The sequence below is a fragment of the Scyliorhinus torazame genome, chromosome 12 (assembly GCF_047496885.1).
Source record: "Scyliorhinus torazame isolate Kashiwa2021f chromosome 12, sScyTor2.1, whole genome shotgun sequence".
Classification (NCBI taxonomy): Eukaryota; Metazoa; Chordata; class Chondrichthyes; order Carcharhiniformes; family Scyliorhinidae; genus Scyliorhinus; species Scyliorhinus torazame.
This window is the reverse complement of record NC_092718.1, coordinates 15,343,747-15,366,091: the sequence shown is the minus strand read 5'-3', so window position 1 is coordinate 15,366,091 and position 22,345 is coordinate 15,343,747. Positions and strand designations below refer to the sequence as shown.

At 44.0% G+C, this 22,345-nt stretch overlaps 1 protein-coding gene across 5 annotated transcripts in view; it reads right to left on the bottom strand.

The window, feature by feature from the left end:
* The window catches only part of iqch (IQ motif containing H), a 303,610-nt gene that overhangs the window by 278,351 nt on the left and 2,914 nt on the right, over nucleotides 1-22,345 (bottom strand). For 4 of the 5 annotated variants that reach the window (XM_072470436.1, XM_072470433.1, XM_072470434.1 and 1 more), the window contains exon 2: nucleotides 17,469-17,591. In XM_072470436.1, coding sequence (XP_072326537.1) covers nucleotides 17,469-17,591 — 123 coding nt within the window. Of the gene's footprint in view, nucleotides 1-17,468; nucleotides 17,594-22,345 lie in introns of those variants that run through there. The other variant, XM_072470437.1, reaches the window with a different exon arrangement.

The window sequence follows — 22,345 nt, the reverse complement described above, 5'->3', positions numbered from 1 at the left end:
TCCAAATGGGAGTAGAACCTGTCTCAAAGAATTCTCTCCAGTAATTTCCCTACCACTGCGTAAGGCTCACCGGCCTGTAGTTCCCTGGATTATCCTTGCTACCCTTCTTAAACAAAGGAACAACATTGGCTATTCTCCAGTCCTCCTGGACATCACCTGAAGACAGTGAGGATCCAAAGATTTCTGTCATAACATAAGATTCATAACATAACAATTCCAATTATTCACAATTTCAGTGTCCATTACAGATTCAGTCTGTCCGTCTTCTTTCGTTGTCCGTTAGACCTTCTAAGCTTTTGTTGATTCGCTGAATCTGGTTGGCATTTGAGTGGTACTGAAGGTGTTTCTCTATCTGCCTCTCTTTCAAATACAAATGTATTACAGATTTCGATCACCTGTGGACCTGCCAGTGAGCCGCAATGCTATTTTTCGCTCATCAGGCTGCGCCTGTAAACCTAGAGTCGCCACATATAAGGTAAACTGCTGCTTAAAAGTCTGCCAATTTGCATCTACGGTACCAGTGACATGAAGACTTTGTGGTGTTTTCAAACTATCCATCTTGTACTTTGGTGACCAGTTGAGCGTCGGGACGTGTTCTTTTGATGCTCTTTATTTGTTTGTTAGATTTTCTTGTCGTACTTTTTCCTATTTCTTCACATTAGATCTTCAATTCGTAGATCACCATTTCTGGTACCATGTTATGTTCTAGCGCGTCGCAATGATTGAGTCAGTGCATCAGAGAACGTCTAGTTCGTGACTCGTTAATGATTTTTAAATTACAATAACGTGTGGTGGAGATCAACCTCTCCACCCTGTGCCCTGGCGTGGGGGGGGGGGGGCTGCTGGAATTCTTGACGCTTGAAAAGGTCAAATTTGAACTGAGGGGAAGGATGGAGGGGTCCTGCAATTCATGGGCGTTATTCATTATGCACTTTTGAGAATTGGATCACATCGAACATTGGGGGGGGGGGGGGGGGGGAGGGGGGGGGGGCTGGGGGGGGGGACTGTATGTGTTAATGGTGACTATGGTGATTCCTGATTTCTTTTTGTCATTCGTTTATGTTAACATGCGGGCTAATGTCTGGGGTTGGGTGAGAGGATGGGATCGTTGTTATTGATATGGGGATTGACATTACATTCGTTACTGATTATTGTTTATTGTTGGGTGTAAATTTGGGAGTAAATGTGAAAAAGGAGGATAAATTTTTTTTTATTACAATAACGAGGAAAGGAAAACAATACTAATACTACTAAACTGTAAACTGTTAATAACTAGAATATGAAAGCTAACACTAAACATGACTATCCACGACGACTTCTAACTCCAGACTCCTTGAGGCGGCAGTATCACGTGGTACATCTCTACTGCCACCTGCTGGTTGGAGGTCTGACATGTTAACATACAGAATTATTTATGCATATCATCATTACAGGTATGCATTTCATTTTTCTAGAAAATTCATAAAATGACAAGACTATTTAAATTAATTCCTGCCCATTTTAGAATGGGGCGGCATGGAGGCACAGTGGTTAGCACTGCTGCTTCACACCACCAGGGACCTAGGTTCAATTCCATACTCGGGTGACTGTCTGCGTGGAGTTTGCACTTCCTCCCCGTGTCTGCGTGGGTCTCCTCCGGGTGCCCCAGTTTCCTCCCACAGTCCAAAGATGTGCAGGTTAGGTGGATTGGTCATGCTAAATGGCCCTGTAGTGTCTAAAAGGTTAGGTGGGGTTACTGGGTTACGGGGATAGAGTGGAGGCACCGGTTTAAGTAGGTTGCTCTTTCCAAGGGCCGGTGCAGACTCGATGGGCTGAATGGCCTCCTTCTGCACTGTAAATTCTATGATTCTATGAATTCAGTTGTTGCAAGAGTGACAAATCAAAAATGTTAGAATAATCTTCATGCAGTCAAATAAATAAGTATCATTTTAAGTGACACCTGTGGGGGGAGAATGTTTTCCGCCTGGTTACAAGTGTAATTTTGGCTATCAGGCCAAAGTAACAATTTCAGCTCCACAGCAATAATTTTCAGCTCTTCAGTTGTTTTAATTAATAATTTTTTATTGCCACAAGTAGGCTCACAAGTCGCCACATTCCGGCGACTGTTTGGGGACACTGACAGGGAATTCAGAATGTCCAATTCTTTTTTAAAAATATATTTTTATAACAATAACAAACAAAACAATAATAACATAAACATCTACATGGTAAATGAGACATTTCCCACCCAACCCCTTCTGTACATCCCTTAACCATACCTCCCCGCCCCCCTTCAGAATGCTGCTTCTGCTGACATTTTAATTTTCCCTGAGAAAGGCGACGAACGGCTGCCACCTCCGAGAGAACCCCAGCACAGACCCCCTCAAGGCAAACTTTATTTTCTCCAGCTTGAGAAACCCAGCCTTGTCACTGACCCAAGTCTCCACACTCTGGGGTTTCGGGTCCCTCCACATTAAAAGGATCCGTCTCCGGGCTACCAGGGAGGCAAAGGCCAAAACGTCGGCCTCTTTCACTCCCTGAACTCCCAGGTGTTCTGACCGCTATCTCTGGACTCGGCACCACCCGCGTACCTAGCACCTTGGACATTGCCTTGGCAAACCCCTGTCAGAATCCTCCAAGCTTCGGGCATGCCCAAAACATGTGGACATGGTCTGCTGGGCTTCCCGCACACCTCGCACATCTATCTTCTACCCCGAAAAACTTGCTCATCCTCGCTGCCGTCATGTGTGCCCGGTGTACTGCTAACCACTGTGTTACCGTGCCGCCCACAAAATGTAAGTGGAGAATGTGGACATTGATCCCACTACCTCTCACATGATAAGCAAGCGCTCTACCTTTTGAGCTAATTCCCCCAATCTGGCGTGTTGTGTTGAGCATACAAAAAATGTCACTTGTTTCCCGTACATAACTAACATTTCTATGAACCCATGAGCACATTTCATCTGGTCTGTTTTATTTGTGTCCATTACTGATACACTGAAGCTGTTTAATTCCTTGTCAAACCAGCAGGGGGAGGTGGTAAGTCCTTCGACTTGTCTCTGGATGTTTTGCAACTGTAGGTTGTGTGTGCAGATAAAATTTGCTCCTCTCAGCTCTCCTTTAGATGCAATGTGCTTTTTATACCCTAATGAAAACTTCTAATGTGAAAAAGGGCACCATTCCCCCCACCTGGAAGCAAAACGCATGCCTCATATTTAAAATAAAACTACACTTGCAAACGGAAAGACTGTCTCAAGATGATTATTTTCCATTCCCAGAGATGATTCCAGCCACTACATGTATTCCAAAGATTTTGTTATGGGCGAGGTGTTTTCAGAACCCCAAAATGTATCATGGAGTTCAACCAATCTCCCCCTTTAATGTTTTGTTGCTTTTGAACGTGGGTTTTTAAACACAAAACAATGTTTATTCCCTAAACTCAACTTAACCTTTTAAATAAACAATGGATCACTGAACAACCGTTACTTCTAAGATAACCCCGAAAATAATACAACAGTAAATAATCCCTCAAAATGTTCCTTCAAACTTCCAACAGACTTCACCTTTAACAACAGACATGAGGTTACACTCAATATACTTATAGCCTTTGGATTTTCAGACATCAACAGCCCAGTGCTGTGTTTTGCAAAACACACAAACACTCCCAGCTTTCTCTTCAAAACTGGCTTTCTCCTTTTCAGCAGCTCTTAGCAAACCAGCCAGGCACTTTTCAACTGCTCTCCTCAAACCAGCCAGGCACTTTTCAGCTGCTCTCTTCAAACTGAAACTAAACTGCAAAATGGCTGAACTAAAACCAAGCTCCACCCACACTCTAACATCACTGCATTTCTTAAAGGTGCATTGCTTAAACGTCCATTTCTTAAAGGTACCCTCACACTTACCAGTGACACCTCCCCCCAAGAAAAAAAAACCCCCATCAACTTCAAGATGGTTTCATTTTTCACTTTTGCACCATCCGCTAAGAAATGTACACAGTAAATATACCTTTTCGTTTTTAAAAAAACAACACACGCAAACAGGGAAAACAATATAGTCCATTTTTCTTTGTTCTTCTTCCTCCAACCGAAATCCTTCTCGATTGGCAGTTCTTTGAACAAGAAAGTCTCTGCACGATCCATCCATTCCTCTACTCCTCGGCAATTCTTTTTAGAATCAGATACTTTAGTTCAATCTGACCACAGAGACCCTTGCAATTCTCCAATACAGGAACATTGGTGATCACAGCTTTCAGGCAGTCAAACACCTGTCGAAAGTCCGCTGTCCATTGAAATTTTTTATGTTTCTTTAGCAAGTCCATCAGTGGAGTAATCACACCACAAAACTTTTGCACAAAGGTTCGATCAAATTCATTCATGTTAAGAGATCGCATTGTCTCCCTTCGTCTTGAGGGTATTGGAAACTCCTCAAGGAAAGTGATTCGGGCTTCTCCAAATTCACTTTCGGCTAGGTTCATCACCAAACCCGCCTCCTGAAGTTGATCGAAGAACTCCATACGATATTTTAAACGTTCTTTCCATGTCTGGAAGTTGGAAATAAAAGCAGATTGTCCCACTTTCTCATTGCAATCCTTCAAACGTGGGATAGGATAAGAGTCCGTTCTTGTAACTGCATTCACCTTTCGATAGTCCACAGACAACCTTTGGGTACCGTCTGGTTTAGGTACCATCACTATGGGTGAGCTCCATTGGCTGCAACCCACTTCAATTATGCCATTCTTAAGCATACTCTCAATCTCTTTGTTAACCTGTGCCAATTTTAAAGGGTTAAGTCTATATGGATGTTGTTTGATCGGAACAGCATTTCCCACATCTACATCATGTATAGCCATTTTAGTACTTCCCAATTTATCTCTACAAACTTGCCCATGTGATATCAATAACTCTTTCAGGTCAGTTCATTTTTCCTCTGGACGGTAACTTAACAATTCATCCCAATTTTTAAGAACAGCCTCATTTTCCAATTTAATTTGAGGTATGTCAAATTCACAGTCATCTGGATTTGGTTCTTCACTTTGAGTTACAATCATTAAAACCTCCTTTTTTTCTCCTTCCCTTTCAAAGTACCTTTTAAGCATATTCACATGACACACTCGGTGAGTCTTCCTTCTATCTGGTGTTTTTACCACATAATTCACCTCACTTAATTTCCTTTCATCGATTTCATAGAATTTACAGTGCAGAAAGAGGCCATTCGGCTCATCGAGTCTGCACCGGCTCTTGGAAAGAGCAACCTACCCAAGGTCCACACCTCCACCCTATCCCCATAACCCAGCAACCCCACCCAACACTATGGGCAATTTTGGACACTAAGAATTTAGCATGGCCAATCCACCTAACCTGCACATCTTTGGACTGTGGGAGGAAACCGGAGCACCCGGAGGAAACCCATGCACACACGGAGAGGATGTGCAGACTCCGCACAGACAGTGATCCAAGCCGGAATCGAACCTGGGACCCTGGAGCTGTGAAGCAATTGTACTATCCATAATGCTACCGTGCTGCCCCTTTCAATCTGATACGGTCCACAAAACCTAGCTTTTAAAGGCTCCCCTACCACTGGTAACAACACTAAAACGTTATCCCCACTGGCAAAACTACGAACTTTGGATTTCTTGTCCGCTACCCGTTTCATCGCATTTTGTGCAACTTTCAAATGTTGTCTAGCCAATTCACCTGCTCTATTTAATCGTTCCCTAAAATTTGACACGGAATCCAATAATGTAATTTCCGATTTCTCACCCACCAATTTTTCCTTAATCAATTTAAGTGGTCCTCTTACCTCATGACCAAAAATTAGTTCAAAAGGACTAAATTTAGGACTAAACATCATTAGGTGCATCCCTAATTGCAAACAATATGAATGGATTTCCTTTATCCCAATCCTCTGGATAATCTTGACAATACGCCCTCAACATTGTCTTTAATGTCTGATGCCACCTTTCTAACGCTCCCTGCGATTCTGGATGGTACACAGTTGATTTAAATTGTTTGATTCCTAAATTATCCATAACTTCTTTGAACAACTTTGAAGTAAAATTTGATCCTTGATCCGATTGAATTTCTGTGGGTAGTCCATATCTAGTAAAGAATTTAAGTAACTCCTCCACAATCCTTTTAGCTGTAATATTACATACTGGAATGGCCTCTCGAAACCTAGTAAACACATCCATTACAGTCAAAAGATATTGATTCCCACTTTTTGTTTTAGGAAGCGGCCCTACACAATCAATTATGACCCTCGTAAAAGGTTCCTCAAATACTGGAATGGGTATTAAGGGCGCTGGTTTTATCACTGCTTGAGGTTTCCCTATCACTTGACATGTGTGGCATGATTGACAAAATTTAACAACATCTTTATGTAGTCAAGACCAATAAAAATGTTTCTGGATTTTAGCTTGAGTTTTTCTTATTCCCAAATGACCTCCCACTGGTACCTCATGTGCAACTCGCAACACCTCCTTTCTATACCCTACCGGCAATACTACTTGATGAACTTCTGCCCACTTTTCACCCACTTGCATATGCACAGGCCTCCATTTTCTCATCAAGTTTTAAGGTAATAACACTCTGGTATACTCTCAGATTCCTCTTCCGTGTATGCTTTCTGATATATCTGTTTTATTTCTACATCTTTCTGTTGTAACTCCGCCAATTTTCCTGAACTAAAAATATCTGCCTCATCCTCCACCTGTTGTTGTTCTTTTTCAACCATCTGATCAAAAATCGTTGCTGATAATTGCACTTCAACTTCATCTTCACTCTTTGAGTTCTCCTCTTGTCTTAACCTGTGACTTTGCGACCTTGTGACTACACAATCCGGAAAAATCCCAGGATATTCGTCCTTCAACACATCAGTTGTCTGATTTTCCACTGGCTTATCAACCACAGTAGGCATCACTCCCACGTGCGATCCAGCTATATCATTACCCAAGATAAACTGTATTCCTGGACAAGATAGTTTATCTATTACTCCTACTACCACTACACCACTCTTCACTGGACTTTCCAACCTTACCTTATATAATGGAACGCTACTCCTCTCACCCTGAATTCCACATATCACCACCTTTTCCGGCAACATTCTTCCCAAACTACATAATTCCTCATCTCTTACCATTAAAGATTGACTAGCCCCTGTATCTCTTAAAATTGTGACTTCTCTACCTGCTCCTCCTGATACACATGAGTAAACTTTACCCACACAAGTAAATTCTTTAAAGACATCTGGCACCTTCTGAACAATTACTTCTTGACAGGCTGTACAATCGTTTGCACCTCCTTCGTTTCCCTTGGGCTTTCCTTTACCACTAATCCTGTTTTACCACATCAGCCTTTCCAGTGCTTTTCTTCAACCACCAACACTGTGACTTTACATGGCCAAGTTTATTACAGTGAAAACTTTTGAAACTTTTCATTTCTGTTCCACCCTCCTGGATTTCTTTTTGAATCTGAGGTACACTCTCTTTATTGTCGCCCATCAGATCACCTTTACCTTTACCACTTGAGTATTTCTCATGTTCCCAGTTTCTATCCCTCACCGGCTGAAACTGATGTTGGAAACCAATCTTTGATTTATGAACTAATTCATAATCATCTGCCATTTCTGCTGCTAATCGCGCAGTTTTAACCCTCTGTTCTTCCACATGAGATCTCACTACATCAGGAATTGAATTTTTAAACTCCTCCAAAAGTATAATTTCTCTGAGAACTTCATACGTTTGGTCTATTTTCAAAGCCCTTATCCACCTATCAAAATACTCTGTTTGAGCCTTCAAACTCCATGTATGTTTGACCAAATTCTTTCCTTAAATTTCTAAACCTTTGTCTGTAAGCTTCAGGAACTAGCTCATATGCACGTAAGATGGATTTCTTCACCTCCTCATACGTTCCAGATACCTCCTCCGGTAGTGATGCAAACACTTCACTAGCTCTACCTACCAGATTTGTTTGAATCAGTAATACCCACATGTCCTGTGGCATTTCATTTGTTTAGCTACCTTCTCAAATGAAATGAAAAAGGCTTCCACTTTCTTCTCGTCAAACCTTGACAATGCTTGGACATATTTAAATAGATTCCCACCAAGCCTTCGACTATGACCCTCTTTCTCACTATCCTCATCACTATCCTCCAACTGTACGTTTCCCTTTACGTCTGCCAATTTTAACTGACTTTCATGTTTCATGGCCATTTTCTGAAATTCAAACTCCCTCTCTTTACCTCTTTCCCTGATCTGTATCTCCCTTTCTTTTTATTTTTGTTCTGCTGGGGCTATTCTTTCTTTTCTCCTTACTTCTCTCTCCTTTTCTTTTTCCTCTCTCTCTTTCTCTTTCTTTTTCCTCTCTCTCTCTTTCGTATTCAAGCCGCTTTAATTCTTTCTCATGTTCCATTTGTTGAATTTGCAACTGAATTTTTGCCATTTCCAATGAGTCAAATGGTATCTCAGGCAACTTTAAATGCTTAACCACTGCCATAATTACCTCATCTTTTCGCATTTTGTCAGGTAATGTTAACTGCAATGTTTTTGCCAAATCTAACAGTCTGCTTTTAGTCTCTGTCCGTAAGGTACTGCGTGTGACAGTCTCCACGCCCAAAAACCTCTGAGCCTCTGAAAGAGCCATTGTCCACAATACACTTAAACTAAAATACCACACCGGCAAAGCAGCAATCCTTCACTGTCTTTAAGTTCACAAAAGCCAATCCAATAGATAGACTTTTATCCCCCTCGAGCCTCCAATTGTTATGGGAGAGGCATTTTCAGAACCCCAAAATGTATCATGGAGTTCAACCAACCTCCCCCTTTAATGTTTTGTTGCTTTTGAAAGCACACAGCTTGTTCTCCAGGTGTGATATTACAGTTATGGACACGTGGCTTTTTAAACACAAAACAATGTGTATTCCCTGAACTCAACTTAACCTTTTATATAAACATTGGATCACTTAACAACCCTTACTTCAAAGATAACCCCGAAAATAATACAACAGTAAATAATCCCTCAAAATGTTCCTTCAAACTTCCAACAGACTTCACCTTTAACAACAGACATGAGGTTACTCTCAATATACTTATAGTCTTTGGATTTTCAGACATCAACAGCCAAGTGCTGTGTTTTCTTCTTGCAGCTTTTTTGCAAAACACACAAACACTCCCAGCTTTCTCTTCAAAACTGGCTTTCTCCTTTTCAGTAGCTCTTAGCAAACCAGCCAGGCACTTTTCAGCTGCTCTCCTCAAGCCAGCCAGGCACTTTTCAGCTGCTCTCCTCAAACCAGCCAGGCACTTTTCAGCTGCTCTCCTCAAACCAGCCAGGCGCGTTTCAGCTGCTCTCCTCAAACCAGCCAGGCACTTTTCAGCTGCTCTCTTCAAACTGAAACTAAACTGCAAAATGGCTGAACTAAAACCAAGCTCCACCCACATTCTGACGTCACTGCATTTCTTAAAGGTACATTGCTTAAACATCCATTTCTAAAAGGTACCCTCACATGATAGTTTATAAAATGATATTGTAGTATACCACAGAAGGATGCAATTTTACTTAAGAGTCCACTTGCCAGCCAATAAGCGTTCTCTTCTCATGCGGTATAAATTGTTGTTCCCTTTTCTATTGATATTCTTGCAAATCTGTCCTGATGAGTGAAAGACAAATTGCTTTGGCGGCATGTCTCTTTTTTCAGCAAGATTAATTAATACTTACTGTGGTAACTTGACCACAAAAAGGTAGTCAAAAACACGTTAAAAGTTCATCTTTAATATATAAAAATAACAAAGTTTAAAATACAGAATGGACTCAAAAACAGGAGCAGCTCGTTAAATATCAAAATAACAGTAAGAGTAATTAGAACTAATGGGAGTTAAATACAAATATATACAACTAACAACAACAATGATTCATGATGTCTGTTGCTAACTTTTGGTTGGTTCAATTGGCTCTGTTTTATAACCTTTGCTCTCGAGTCGCCAGGTATCTTTATGATACCGCCACGAGGTTCAAGTTCAAGTAATGATCAATAACTCAACACACCAATTAGTAAGATTCAAATCAATACACATTTATTATACACAGTAAATCGCTACTCATGCATAAACTCTACTTTCTAGGCTATTTCTATCACTATCAGGCCTATACTTAGCTTCGGACTGGCCCACCATGTCAGGGGAACAAATGGCCTTTCGTTCAGGTCCTGAGTCTGTGGGATTCAAAGCTGGTATGGACTGGTAGCTAGGAGCGCCTATCTCGTAGTGAGCGTTGACTTGAGCCTTACTTGCTTGGAGGCAACAAAACAGGTCACTGTCAAGGGTTGGTTCAAGTTGCTGAGCGACCCTGCCAAAGAAGGACAATTTGAACTTGAGCGCTTTACTTCATAATCCCCAGGGGATTCCCGCCCTTCGGGGCGGACCCCGTACCTGGTTCCAAGTGATTGGACTACTTTCCGATCATTTGGATCAATTTCTCCAATGCTGGAGCGGTTCCCTGATCGCTGGGCGGTCCTAAGTGTCCGTTGGCCTTCCTTTGTCTTGGCTCCTGCTGGCGCCAAGGAGTCTGGCTTGGCTTTGTTTACCTTAACTGTTGCCATTGTGCCTGGGAATCGCACATTACTACGTAGATGGCTGCTACATTACTATGCAGATGGCTGCTGGTTTCGGTTCTGTCTGGTTGTTTTGCAGGTTCCAATATACATGATTTCTGTATTTGCTAGTCTTTGCCTGTGTTGGGTGAATTTCCCTTCAGCCTTTGCAGTTCTCCATTTTATGTCAGGAAGTGGCCATCTCAGGTGGCTACATGTCACAGCACTTATTGATGACATCAGCAATGCATATAAATAAGAAGATGCATAATGATAACACTTCTACCCCCCTTAAATTTTATTCCCCTTTAAAGGCAGAAATACAATTAGAACTAATGCATAAATTATACGCTAGTCTTTCAGGAGCTATGTTGTGATCTGCGCAGTGCTGATGGTGATTCCATCAACTCTGGTGATGCTTGACTTAGTTCAACTGAATTTGTGGGTGCAGAGGTAGACTGAGTATCTGTGCGTGAGGGTCCCTCTCCTGGTACAACAAGAATCATTTCTTGAATTCCCACGTCCGCATTTTCTTCTAGTGTGTTATCTGACACTTTTGCTGATTCTATTGTGTTATCTGTCTCAGTCAGGGCGTAGACGACTGTGATCTTGGTGCCTGCGAACAATTCTTCCATTGTTCAGTTTCATTACCAAAGATACTGGACCACTATGGTTAAGAATAACTCCAGGTAACCAATGCCAGTTACTGACAAAATTCCTGATATAAACACAAACATTCAGGTTAAAACATCTCTCTTTAGCTCGATTATCATGTCTCTCCTTCTGCTTTTCTTGTCTCCTTCTCACTTTTGCTTTGACATCTGGATGTCAAGGTGAGACTTCGGTCTTCTACCCATAAATAATTCTTATGTGGTGATGCCGGCTCTGGACTGGGGTGTAAGAAGTCTTACAACACCAGGTTAAAGTCCAACAGGTTTATTTGGAAAGCTAGTGATTCCAAATAAACCTGTTGAGACTTTAACCTGGTGTTGTAAGACTTCTTCCTGCATCAATAATTCAACTGGTGAGAGTCCCGTAGTTTTTTGTGGTGTGATACAATATTAAATCAAGAACCTTGAGAGCTTGGTCCCTCTGCCATCCTCTTCAATCCTTCCTACAATGTCTGAGCAGCTCGCTCTGCCAAGCCATTTGAAGCTTGATGTAAACATTTTTAAAATATATATTTTTTTAAATTAAGGTTTTTTAACAACACAACTTTTTTCCCCTTACAATCAACCCCCCCCCATAACAAAATAGCGCAAATTCTCCCTGAGCAAGTTATATACATGGCAAGATGGTATATTTACATAGCTTTATACACTGGCTCTTGGCCGCGCGTACCTTTTCCCCCCACCCTCCATGCTATCTCCCGCTCGTCCATCCCCTCAAACAGTCTCTCGTTTCCTCCCCCCCCCCCCAGGGTTGCTGCTGCTGCTGAACGACCTTCTTCTAACGCTCCGCGAGATATTCTAGGAACGGTTGCCACTGCCTGTAGAACCCCTGGGCAGACCCTCTCAAAGCGAGCTTAATTCTCTCCAATTTTATGAACCCCGCCATATCGTTAATCCAGGCCTCCAGGCTAGGGGGCTTCGCCTCCTTCCACAATAGCAAGACCCTTCGCCGGGCTACTAGGGACGCAAAGGCCAGAATTCCGGCCTCTTTCGCCTCCTGCACTCCCGGCTCATCCACCACTCCAAATATTGCTAGCCCCCAGCTTGGCTTGACCCGGACTTTCACCACCTGGGATATTACTCCCGCCACTCCTCTCCAGAACCCCTCCAATGCCGGGCATGACCAAAACATATGGACATGGTTCGCCGGGCTCCCTGAACATCTTTCACATCTATCCTCTACCCCAAAGAACCTATTCAGCCTCGCCCTCGTCAGATGCGCTCTGTGAACCACCTTAAATTGTATCAGACTGAGCCTGGCACACGAGGAGGAGGTATTAACCCTACCCAGGGCGTCGGCCCATAGCCCTTCCTCAATCTGCTCCCCCAGCTCCTCCTCCCATTTACCTTTCAGTTCTTCTACTAGCGCTTCCCCCTCTTCTTTCATCTCTTGGTATATTTCCAACACCTTACCCTCCCCGACCCATACCCCCGAGATCACCCTATCTTGAACTTCTTGTGCCGGGAGCAATGGAAATTCCCTCACCTGTCGCCTCACAAAAGCCCTCACCTGCATATATCTAAATGCATTTCCCGGGGGCAACTCAAATTTCTCCTCCAGTGCTCCCAGGCTCGCAAATGTCCCGTCAATGAACAGGTCCCCCATTCTCCTTATCCCCGCCCGATGCCAGCCTTGGAACCCCCCGTCCATCTTCCCCGGGACAAACCGGTGGTTACCCCTGATCGGGGACCACACCGATGCTCCCATTACACCCCTGTGTCTTCTCCACTGGCCCCAGATCTTTAGTGTTGCTGCCACCACCGGGCTTGTGGTGTATTTTGTCGGCGAGAGCAGCAGCGGTGCCGTTACCAACGCCCCCAGGTTCGTTCCTTTACAGGGCGCCATCTCCATCCTCTTCCATGCCGCCCCCTCTCCCTCCATAACCCACTTACGGACCATCACCAGTAGTAACTCTCTAGGTGCTTGATGTAAACATGCAGTACGCATATAGAATCATTGAATCCTTACCGTGCAGGAGGCCATTTAGCCCTTGAGTCTGTACTGACCCTCTGAAAGAGCACCCTACCTCTCCCCCCCTCCCCCCCCCCCCCCCCCCCCCCCCCCACCTAACCATTGGTGTATTCCACTCCTTTGCATAAACTCTTGGAATAACTCACTCGTAAATATACCATTAGCAGAAATGAGAGAATCCGGTAACCATGAGTTGGAAAGACTTGGCACAGCTCGTCTATGGTACTGGAATTTGTAATGTTGCTCATCATGTAGACATCTAACCACTTAGAATGTGCATCCACAGTGACTAAAAGCGTGATCCATGAAATGACCTGCAAAATCCATATGAATTCTCGACCAAGGACAATCAGGCCACTCCCAAGGATGTAATGGTGCTCATGACGCCATTTTATAGTTTGATTGACATGAAGAACAGGATTTCACTTTGTTCTCCAAATCATGGTCCATATTAGGCCACCAAACATACAACGTGGCTAGACTTTTCATTCGCGAAGCACCTGCATGAGTCTCATGAATTTCATCCATTACTTGCAGGAGTGGAATGACCACTCTTGTTTGCACAGTCCGCAACTATCCCGTACACTTAACTTGTCTTTGCGCCTCACATAAGCCTTCAATCCACCATCTTCTATGATAGATGGCCATCCTTGCATCAGAAATCTTTTAACATGTGACAGAATAGGTTCACGGTCCATTCACTGCTTAATTTGTTTAGCACTCATTGGAGATCGGGCAAGTCTCGCTAGTAAGAAGATTGTCTCTGGAGGACACAATACCTATGTTGCCAAATCCGGTAAAGGGACGCGCTTTAACAAGTCCCTGCTCTGTCTTCTTCTTCAGTGATCACTCGTTAACACGTTCGATTCTCCACCCAAGAAACTCCCTGTTTCTGGTCATGGATTTTTTTGGTACTTGTGTGGTTGATGAGCCCGATCCTAGAGCCGCATTTTGGTGTTTCTGGGAGGCTTGGTCGGTCCTTGGACTCTAGATCGTTGGTATTCTTTTTGCACATTCCTTTTCCAGGCCCCCTTTGGCCATCGAGTGTCTTCGAGGAATTGTGTCCCTTCAATCAGTAGGTCTCTTCTAAGCAAAGGGTCTCACAGGTGTTGACATCCATGTTGCATTTCTTGAGGTAAACCTTCAGGGTGTCTTTGAAGAGCTTCCTTTGTCCCCCTCATGTTCAGGAGCCTTCCTTGAGTTTGGCGAAGATTTGCTTTGGCAGTCAGGGCTCTGACATCTTAAGTACATAGCCGGCCCAGCAGAGTTGGTTTCGGATGATCATGGCCTCGATGTTGGTGCTCTTGGCTTCCTCAAGGGCACAGATGTTAGTACGTCTGTTCCCCCAGCTGATGCAGAGGATTTGTCTCAAACAGCGTTGATAATACCTCCCCAGGCCTTGAGATGGAGCCTGTATGTAGTCCAAGTTTCTGAGCTGTGTAGAAGAGTTGGGAGTACAACTGCCTTGTACATGAGGATCTTGGTGTCAGCATGAATGTCACAATCATCAAAGACTCTCGCTAGTATGCGTCCAAAGGAAGCGCTCACGTATTGGATAGGATGCATCGATGTCAGTCTGAGATGAGAGGTGGTCTCCCAGGTAGGGGGAAATATTCCGCGTTTGGTAGGGTTTCTCCATTGATCTTGATGGAGGGAGAGACTGGTTCTTGCCCGGGGTGGGTTGGTAAAGGACTTGAGTCTTCTTGAGGTTGAAAACGTCTTGTTTCCTGCAAGGGTTGAAAACAGATCTTCTACCCTCAGCAATGGGTAAGCGCCCAGCTTGGAAACCTGATTAATGGTAAGTTTGTAATCCCCACAAGTGTGCACAGTACCATCACTTTTAAGATCAGGAACAATTGGAGCTGCCCATTGTGAAAACTGAATGGGCTCAATGATTCCTAGCCTTTGCAGCCGCTCCAATGCCTCCTCCATGTTGGCTTTCACGGCGTAGTGCACTGCCTTCGGGTTTGAAAAGCAAGCAGCAGCCTGAGGATCTACGAACAATTTAACTGTAGTGCCCCACAATGTACCCAGATCATTTCTGAAAATCTCAGGACATTTCTGAATGACATCCTCTGTCACTTTTGTGTGTTTCATCTCACCCCAGTTCAAATGAATTTTCCTGAGCAAGATACGCCTGTGCCATTTTACTACCAGGGGCCATGCTCTTGCCTCGTGGCTGTTAATTGCAATGCCTTCCAAGCAACGGTATAGTCTCACCCGTGTGCATCCAAAGGTTGATTCCTGCCTGAGTAAGGGCTGGTGCTTGCTTAGAACCCCAAGTCTTCCTGAATATTTCCTCACTGATTACTGATGCGGAGGCTCCTGTGACCACCCCCATCCTGATTTTCTGTCCATCGACATCCGCTGTAGAATAAATAGGCTCTGCACGCCTCTCACCCATATTAAGCATGTCGTAATACTGCTCCTCTACCTGGTCTGAGCTTTCCAAGCGATGTGCCGTTGACTGAGGCTTCCTTGCATTTGAGGTTCCATGCTCACTCAATTTTCTCTTAGCACCACGGCACTTCTTCGCTAAATGTCCCTTCTCGTTGCACTTGTGACAAACAGTGTCCATAAACATCAAATGATTCACATTGTGTGACCCTCCCCACCTAAAACACTGTACTGTCTTCACCTTTTTACTCGCAGCTTCTTCTTCTACTTGATGCAATGCACCTGCCTGCATGCTGCCATTGGCCTTCTGAATATTTTTTGCATTATTGGCAGTCATTTCCATGTCCTGAGAAATTTTTAGAACCTTCTTAAAATTAATGTGGCTTCTCCCAGCAAACACCTCTGAATGCTGTCCTCTGTAATGCCATAAACTAATCTGTCCTGAAGCATGTCTTCCAAAACTGCCCCCAATGTTCAGAGAGCTGATGTAATTCAGCAACAAAGTTAACTACAGACATACCCATCTTCTGAAAATGACTATGCAATTTGAAATGTTGTACAATTACTGAGGGCTTAGGATTGTGGTGTTTCTGAACGAGTGTAACTAAATCTGCAAAGAAGATGTCTCCCGGTTTCCGGGGTGTAGCTAAATTTCTCACTAGCTTGTCAGCCTTCGCCCCACACACACTCAGGAGAATTGAGCACTTTCTAGCCTCATCTGCGATCCCATTTGCCAAGAAAAAGTGTTCCAACCGTTTCACATATTCAGTCCCAGTCTTGTTCTCTTCCGCAAACTCACTGATTGACCCAAACATAGCCATAGTCCTGCTAACTTGTCTTCCATTGGTAAATATAGCAAAACTTTGTGTTGAATGTGCTGAAACTCGAAATTTTAAATTCTCGTCGGCAAAAAGAATGGTAACTTGACCACAAAAAGGTAGTCGAAAACACATTACAAGTTAACTTCTTTAATATATAAGAATAACAATGTTTAAAATACAGTGTGGGCTCAAAAACGGGAACAGCTAGTTAAACATTGAAATAACAGTAACTGAATAGAATTAAGAACTAACGGCAGTGAAATACGAATATACACAAGTAACAACAACAATGATTCGTAAGAATAAAATAATCTTTATTGGTGTCACAAGCCCTCAGTAATTGGTGCTCCGGTTTCCTCCCACAGTCCAAAGATGTGCAGGTTAGGTTGGCCATGATAAATTGCCTTTAGTGTCCAAAATTTCCCTTGGTGTTGGGTGCGGTTACTGGGTTATGGGGATAGGGTGGAGGTGTTGACCTTGGGTAGGGTGCTCTTTCCAAGAGCCGGTACAGACTAGATGGGCTGAATGGCCTCCTTCTGCACTGTAGATTCTATGAAAGTCTATGATTAATCTAGGACAAAGGTTCGACACAACATCGTGGGCCGAAGGGCCTGTTCTGTGCTGTATTTTTCTATGTTCTAAGTAGGCTTACATTACAGTGAAGTTACTGTGAAAAGCCCCTAGTCGCCACATTCTGGCGCCTGTTCGGGTACACAGAGGGAGAATTCAGAATGTCCAATTCACCTAACAAGCACGTCTTTCGGGACTTGTGGGAGGAAACCGGAGCACCCAGAGGAAACCCACGCAGACACGGGGAGAATGTGCGTACTCCGCACAGACAGTGACCCAAGCTGGGAATTGAACCGAGGTCCCTATTGCTGTGAAGCAACAGTGCTAACCACTGTTTCATGACATCACAGCACTTACTGATGACATCAGCAATGGATTTAAATGAGAAACAGCATAAATGTAACACTTTATAACACTTACTAATTCTTATTTATTTATTAATCAGCAGAAGCAGCTTGTATCTTCCATTCCACTGACCTTTAGGCCCATTTCTGTCCTGCGTATAGCTGTTTCAAGTGTCTGAATGTCCACTGCCGTAGCTTCTCCATGGATTGTAATATGGGAGATTTTTTCCTTCAGCTCTTGAAGATCCTCTTGAACCTAAAAAGCAAACGGTATAAAGGTATCGTGCTCAAACGTAGCATGACAGATCCTATCGAGAAACACAGATTTTTGGATCTCGCTGTGTAACAAACAGTATCCAAACTATACCCCTACTCCCTTGAAATCATGAGTTTGTCCATAAAGTGCTTTGGTATCTCTCGCATAGTTAGTGGCACATTGTACTAATGTGCTTTTGCAGTTGTAAACCTGCACTTTTGATGCTGGCCAAATGCATAGTTTAATGTGGCCAATTTACTGCCAATGTCCCAAATAGCAGGAGATTTCCTCTGAGCGCTATATAATGTGAAATTAAAAATGTGTTTATAAAAACCCACTAATGATTTTACTACAAATAATGCACAGAGGAAATCATTCCAACAAGAGTACCTGGAGAGTTACTTTAAGTGGCCAGTCTACATCTACATTTGAAATATAAGAAATAGACAGTAATTCCTTACTGTTTTCTTTTGACAGTGACAACAATGGCCTGCTCCAAGGGAAGAATCTGGGGATTTAAAAGCAGCTGCCAACCCAGAGAGCAACATCACTTAACAACTAGCCCCAAATTGACCTCAAACTGTGCCAACTCGCAGCAATTTGGTTTTTGTGGCTTTAAAGAAACAGTCCAGCCTAAACACAGCTCCATACCCGCAGCTCACAGCTTTCCCTAAAGACATTGAGCACGATGGGTTACTGAGACATAACTTCTCCCCTGAAAACGGCAGATTAATTGATTCAGTTGTTGCAATAGTAAAAGATCAAAACATGTAAAAAGAATATTCTTTAGGGCAGTCAAAGAAATGTTTCTTTTTAAATTTTGACCGGGGACTAAATGTTGGCCAGGAAAACTCAGAAAATACTGGAATCAGCAGGTCTGGCAGCATCTGTGGATCGTGAAAAAAAACCTCAGAAACGTTCAGGGCTCGAAACATTAACTCTTTTTCTTCTCCACAGATGCTGCCAGGCCCGCTGAGCTTTTCCAGCGTTTTCTGATTGTATTTCGTAACTCCAGCATTCGCAGGGATTCCCCTGTTTTTCTTCAAAACAGTATAATGGGGTCCAACTGGGTCGATAGAGGTGCCATGTTTTGACATCATTTTTTTGATGAATGTTTTTATTGAATTTTACACCTGCACACTGTACAGGGGATGATTGAAAGGCAGCACCTGTGGCTTTGCAGCATTCCCTTAGTACTGCACCAGAGTGGCAGTCTAAATTCTTGTGCTGAAGACATGGAGTAGGGCTTGAATCCACAATCTTCTGACTCAAATGCAACTAACTGAGCTACAGTTGACACCTTTGTGCACTTCCTGTGTCACATTTTTACAAAATAATTTCTACATAGACATTTATGATGATATCTGCCTACATGAACTAGCCCCACTGTAACTATATTCTCCAGCTGATGGGGCATTCGTTGCAGGACATCTGTTTCCTATCCCCCCCCGCCCCCCGACTCCTCAACCTGCGCTGCAAAGAAACACCTCTGCCACACAGAATCAGCGAATTAGAAGAAGGAGGCCATCCTTCAAAAGAGCTATCAAGTAGTCCCACTGCTCTCCACTGTTCCTGTAACATTGCAAAATTGTCCCTTCAAGTATTTATCTAATTTCCTTTTGAAAATTGTGATTGAACATACTCAGCCAGAGTGACTGGAGAGGTAGCTGATTAAAATTACCAATGTGACATTCACCAAGTAAAAATCCAAGCATACATAATAATAATCTTTATTTTTTTTTTTTTTATAAATGTTTTATTGAAATTTTTTTCCCAAACAACAATTTTTCCCCTCTTACAAAGCAAATGCAACAATAACAATACAGAAATTTTAAACAATACACAAGTAACAAAACCCCTTTATCTTTGACCTAAACTAAACCCCCCCCCCCTCCCCCTGGGTTGCTGCTGCTGGTCATCTGTCTTCCCTCTAACGTTCCCCTAGGTAGTCGAGAAATGGCTGCCACCGCCTGGTGAACCCTTGAGCCGATCCTCTCAGGGCAAACTTTATCTGCTCCAGTTTAATGAACCCGCCATATCGTTTACCCAGGCCTCCAGTCCGGGGGGTTTCGCCTCCTTCCACATGAGTAGGATCCTGCGCCGGGCTACTAGGGACGCAAAGGCCACAACGTCGGCCTCTTTCGCCTCCTGCACTCCCGGCTCTTCCGCAACTCCAAATAGAGCTAACCCCCAGCCTGGTTTGACCCGGGCCTTCACCACCCGCGAAATCACTCCCGTCACTCCCTTCCAATACCCTTCCAGTGCCGGGCATGCCCAAAACATATGTGCGTGGTTTGCCGGGCTCCCGCCACACCTCCCACATTTGTCCTCCACTCCAAAGAACCTGCTCAATCTTGCTCCCGTTATGTGTGCTCTATGTAGCACCTTAAATTGAATCAGGCTAAGCCTGGCGCATGAGGAAGAGGAATTTACCCTGCTTAGGGCATCAGCCCACATACCCTCCTCTATCTCCTCCCCTAGTTCTTCTTCCCACTTTCCTTTTAGTTCGCCCACCGACTCCTCCCCCTCTTCCCTCATCTCTCGGTAAATCTCTGACACCTTGCCCTCTCCGACCCACACCCCTGAAAGCACCCTGTCCTGTATCCCCTGTGTCGGGAGCAACGGAAATTCCCTCACCTGTTGTCTAGTAAATGCCCTCACCTGCATATATCTCAAGAAATTTCCCCGGGGCAACTTATACTTTTCCTCCAATGCTCCCAAGCTCGCAAAAGTCCCATCTATAAATAAATCTCCCACCCTCCTAATTCCCAACTGGAACCAGCTCTGAAATCCTCCATCCATTCTTCCTGGGGCGAACCTATGGTTGTTCCTGATTGGGGACCCCACCAGGGCTCCCCGCACCCCTCTCTGTCGCCTCCACTGTCCCCAGATATTCAATGTTGCCGCCACCACCGGGTTCGTGGTAAACTTTTTAGGTGAGATCGGTAGCGGCGCCGTCACCAGCGCCTCTAAACTCGTCCCTTTACAGGACTTTCTCTCCAGTCTTTCCCACGCCGCTCCCTCACCCTCCATCATCCATTTACGTATCATTGCCACATTGGCGGCCCAATAGTAATCGCCCAAGTTCGGTAGTGCCAATCCTCCTCTGTCCCTACTACGCTGAAGGAACCCCCTCCTTACTCTCGGAACTTTCCCTGCCCACACGAAGCTCGTGATGCTCCTGTCTATTTTATTAAAAAAGGTCTTAGTGATTAGTATAGGGAGACATTGAAATACAAATAAGAACCTCGGGAGGACCATCATCTTAATTGCTTGCACCCTGCCCGCCAGCGATAGAGGCTGCATGTCCCACCTCTTGAAGTCCTCCTCCATTTGTTCTACCAACCGTGTCAGATTAAGTCTGTGCAAGGTTCCCCAGCTCCTAGCAATCTGAATCCCCAGGTATCGGAAGTTTCTTTCCACTTTCCTTAGAGGCAAGCCTTCTATCTCTCTACTCTGGTCCCCTGGATGTATCACAAATAATTCACTCTTCCCCATGTTTAGCCTATACCCCGAGAAATCCCCGAACCCCCTCAAAATTCGCATAACCTCTATCATTCCCCCCGCTGGGTCCGACACGTATAACAATAGGTCATCCGCATATAACGAGACTCGGTGTTCTTCTCCCCCTCTAATCACCCCTCTCCATTTCCTGGAGTCTCTCAACGCCATGGCCAGAGGTTCAATTGCCAACGCGAACAACAATGGAGACAGCGGGCATCCCTGTCTTGTTCCCCTATATAGTCGGAAATACTCCGATCTATGTCGACCTGTAACTACGCTTGCCGTTGGAGCCCCATAAAGAAGTCTAACCCAGCTAATAAACCCGTTCCCAAACCCAAACCTCCTTAACACTTCCCATAAATACTCCCACTCCACCCTATCAAATGCCTTAATAATAATCTTTATTAATGTCACAAGTAGGTTTAGATTAGTTACTGTGAAAATCCCCTAGTCGCCACACTCCGGCACGTCTTTCGGGACTTGTGGGAGGAAACGGAGCACCCGGAGGAAACCCATGCAGACATGGGGAGGACATACAAGCTCCGCACAGACAGTGACCCAAGGCTGGAATTGAACCCGGGTCTCTGGTGCTGTGAGGCAGCAGTGCTAACCGCTGTGCCACCGTGCTGCCTGCGACTTATGCACATAAACATCCAGGTCCCTCTGCTGCTGCACACCCTTTAGAGTTGTATGTCTATGTTCTTCTTACCAAAATATATCACCTTACACTTTTTTATATTGAACTTCATCTGCCACCTATCTGCCCATTCCACCAGCTTGTCTATTTTGAAGTTCTACACTGTCCTCCTCACAATTTACAGTGCTTCCAAGGTTTCTCACACCTGCAAACTTTTAAATTATCCCCTGAACACCAAGATCTAGATCATTAATACAAATCAAGACAAGAAAGAGTCCCAATATCGACCTCCGGAGAACTCCACTACAAAATCTTCCTCCAGCCTGAAAAATCATCATGAACAATTATTGCCTATTTCCTATTACTCGGCCAATTCTGTATCCAAGTAACTCCTGTCACTTTTATTCCACGAGCTGTAATCTTTCTCATAAGTCAGTGGTATGGCACTGTATCAAATGTCTTTTTCAACTCCCCACCATCCCACTTTACCTGAACACAATTGCCATCACTCCCCATGTGCAATGTCATTGGAATTTGACCAGTTATACAGTTATTAAATAATAATACATAGTATAATGCACCGTTAATTATAAAACAGCCCATCCTGGGATAT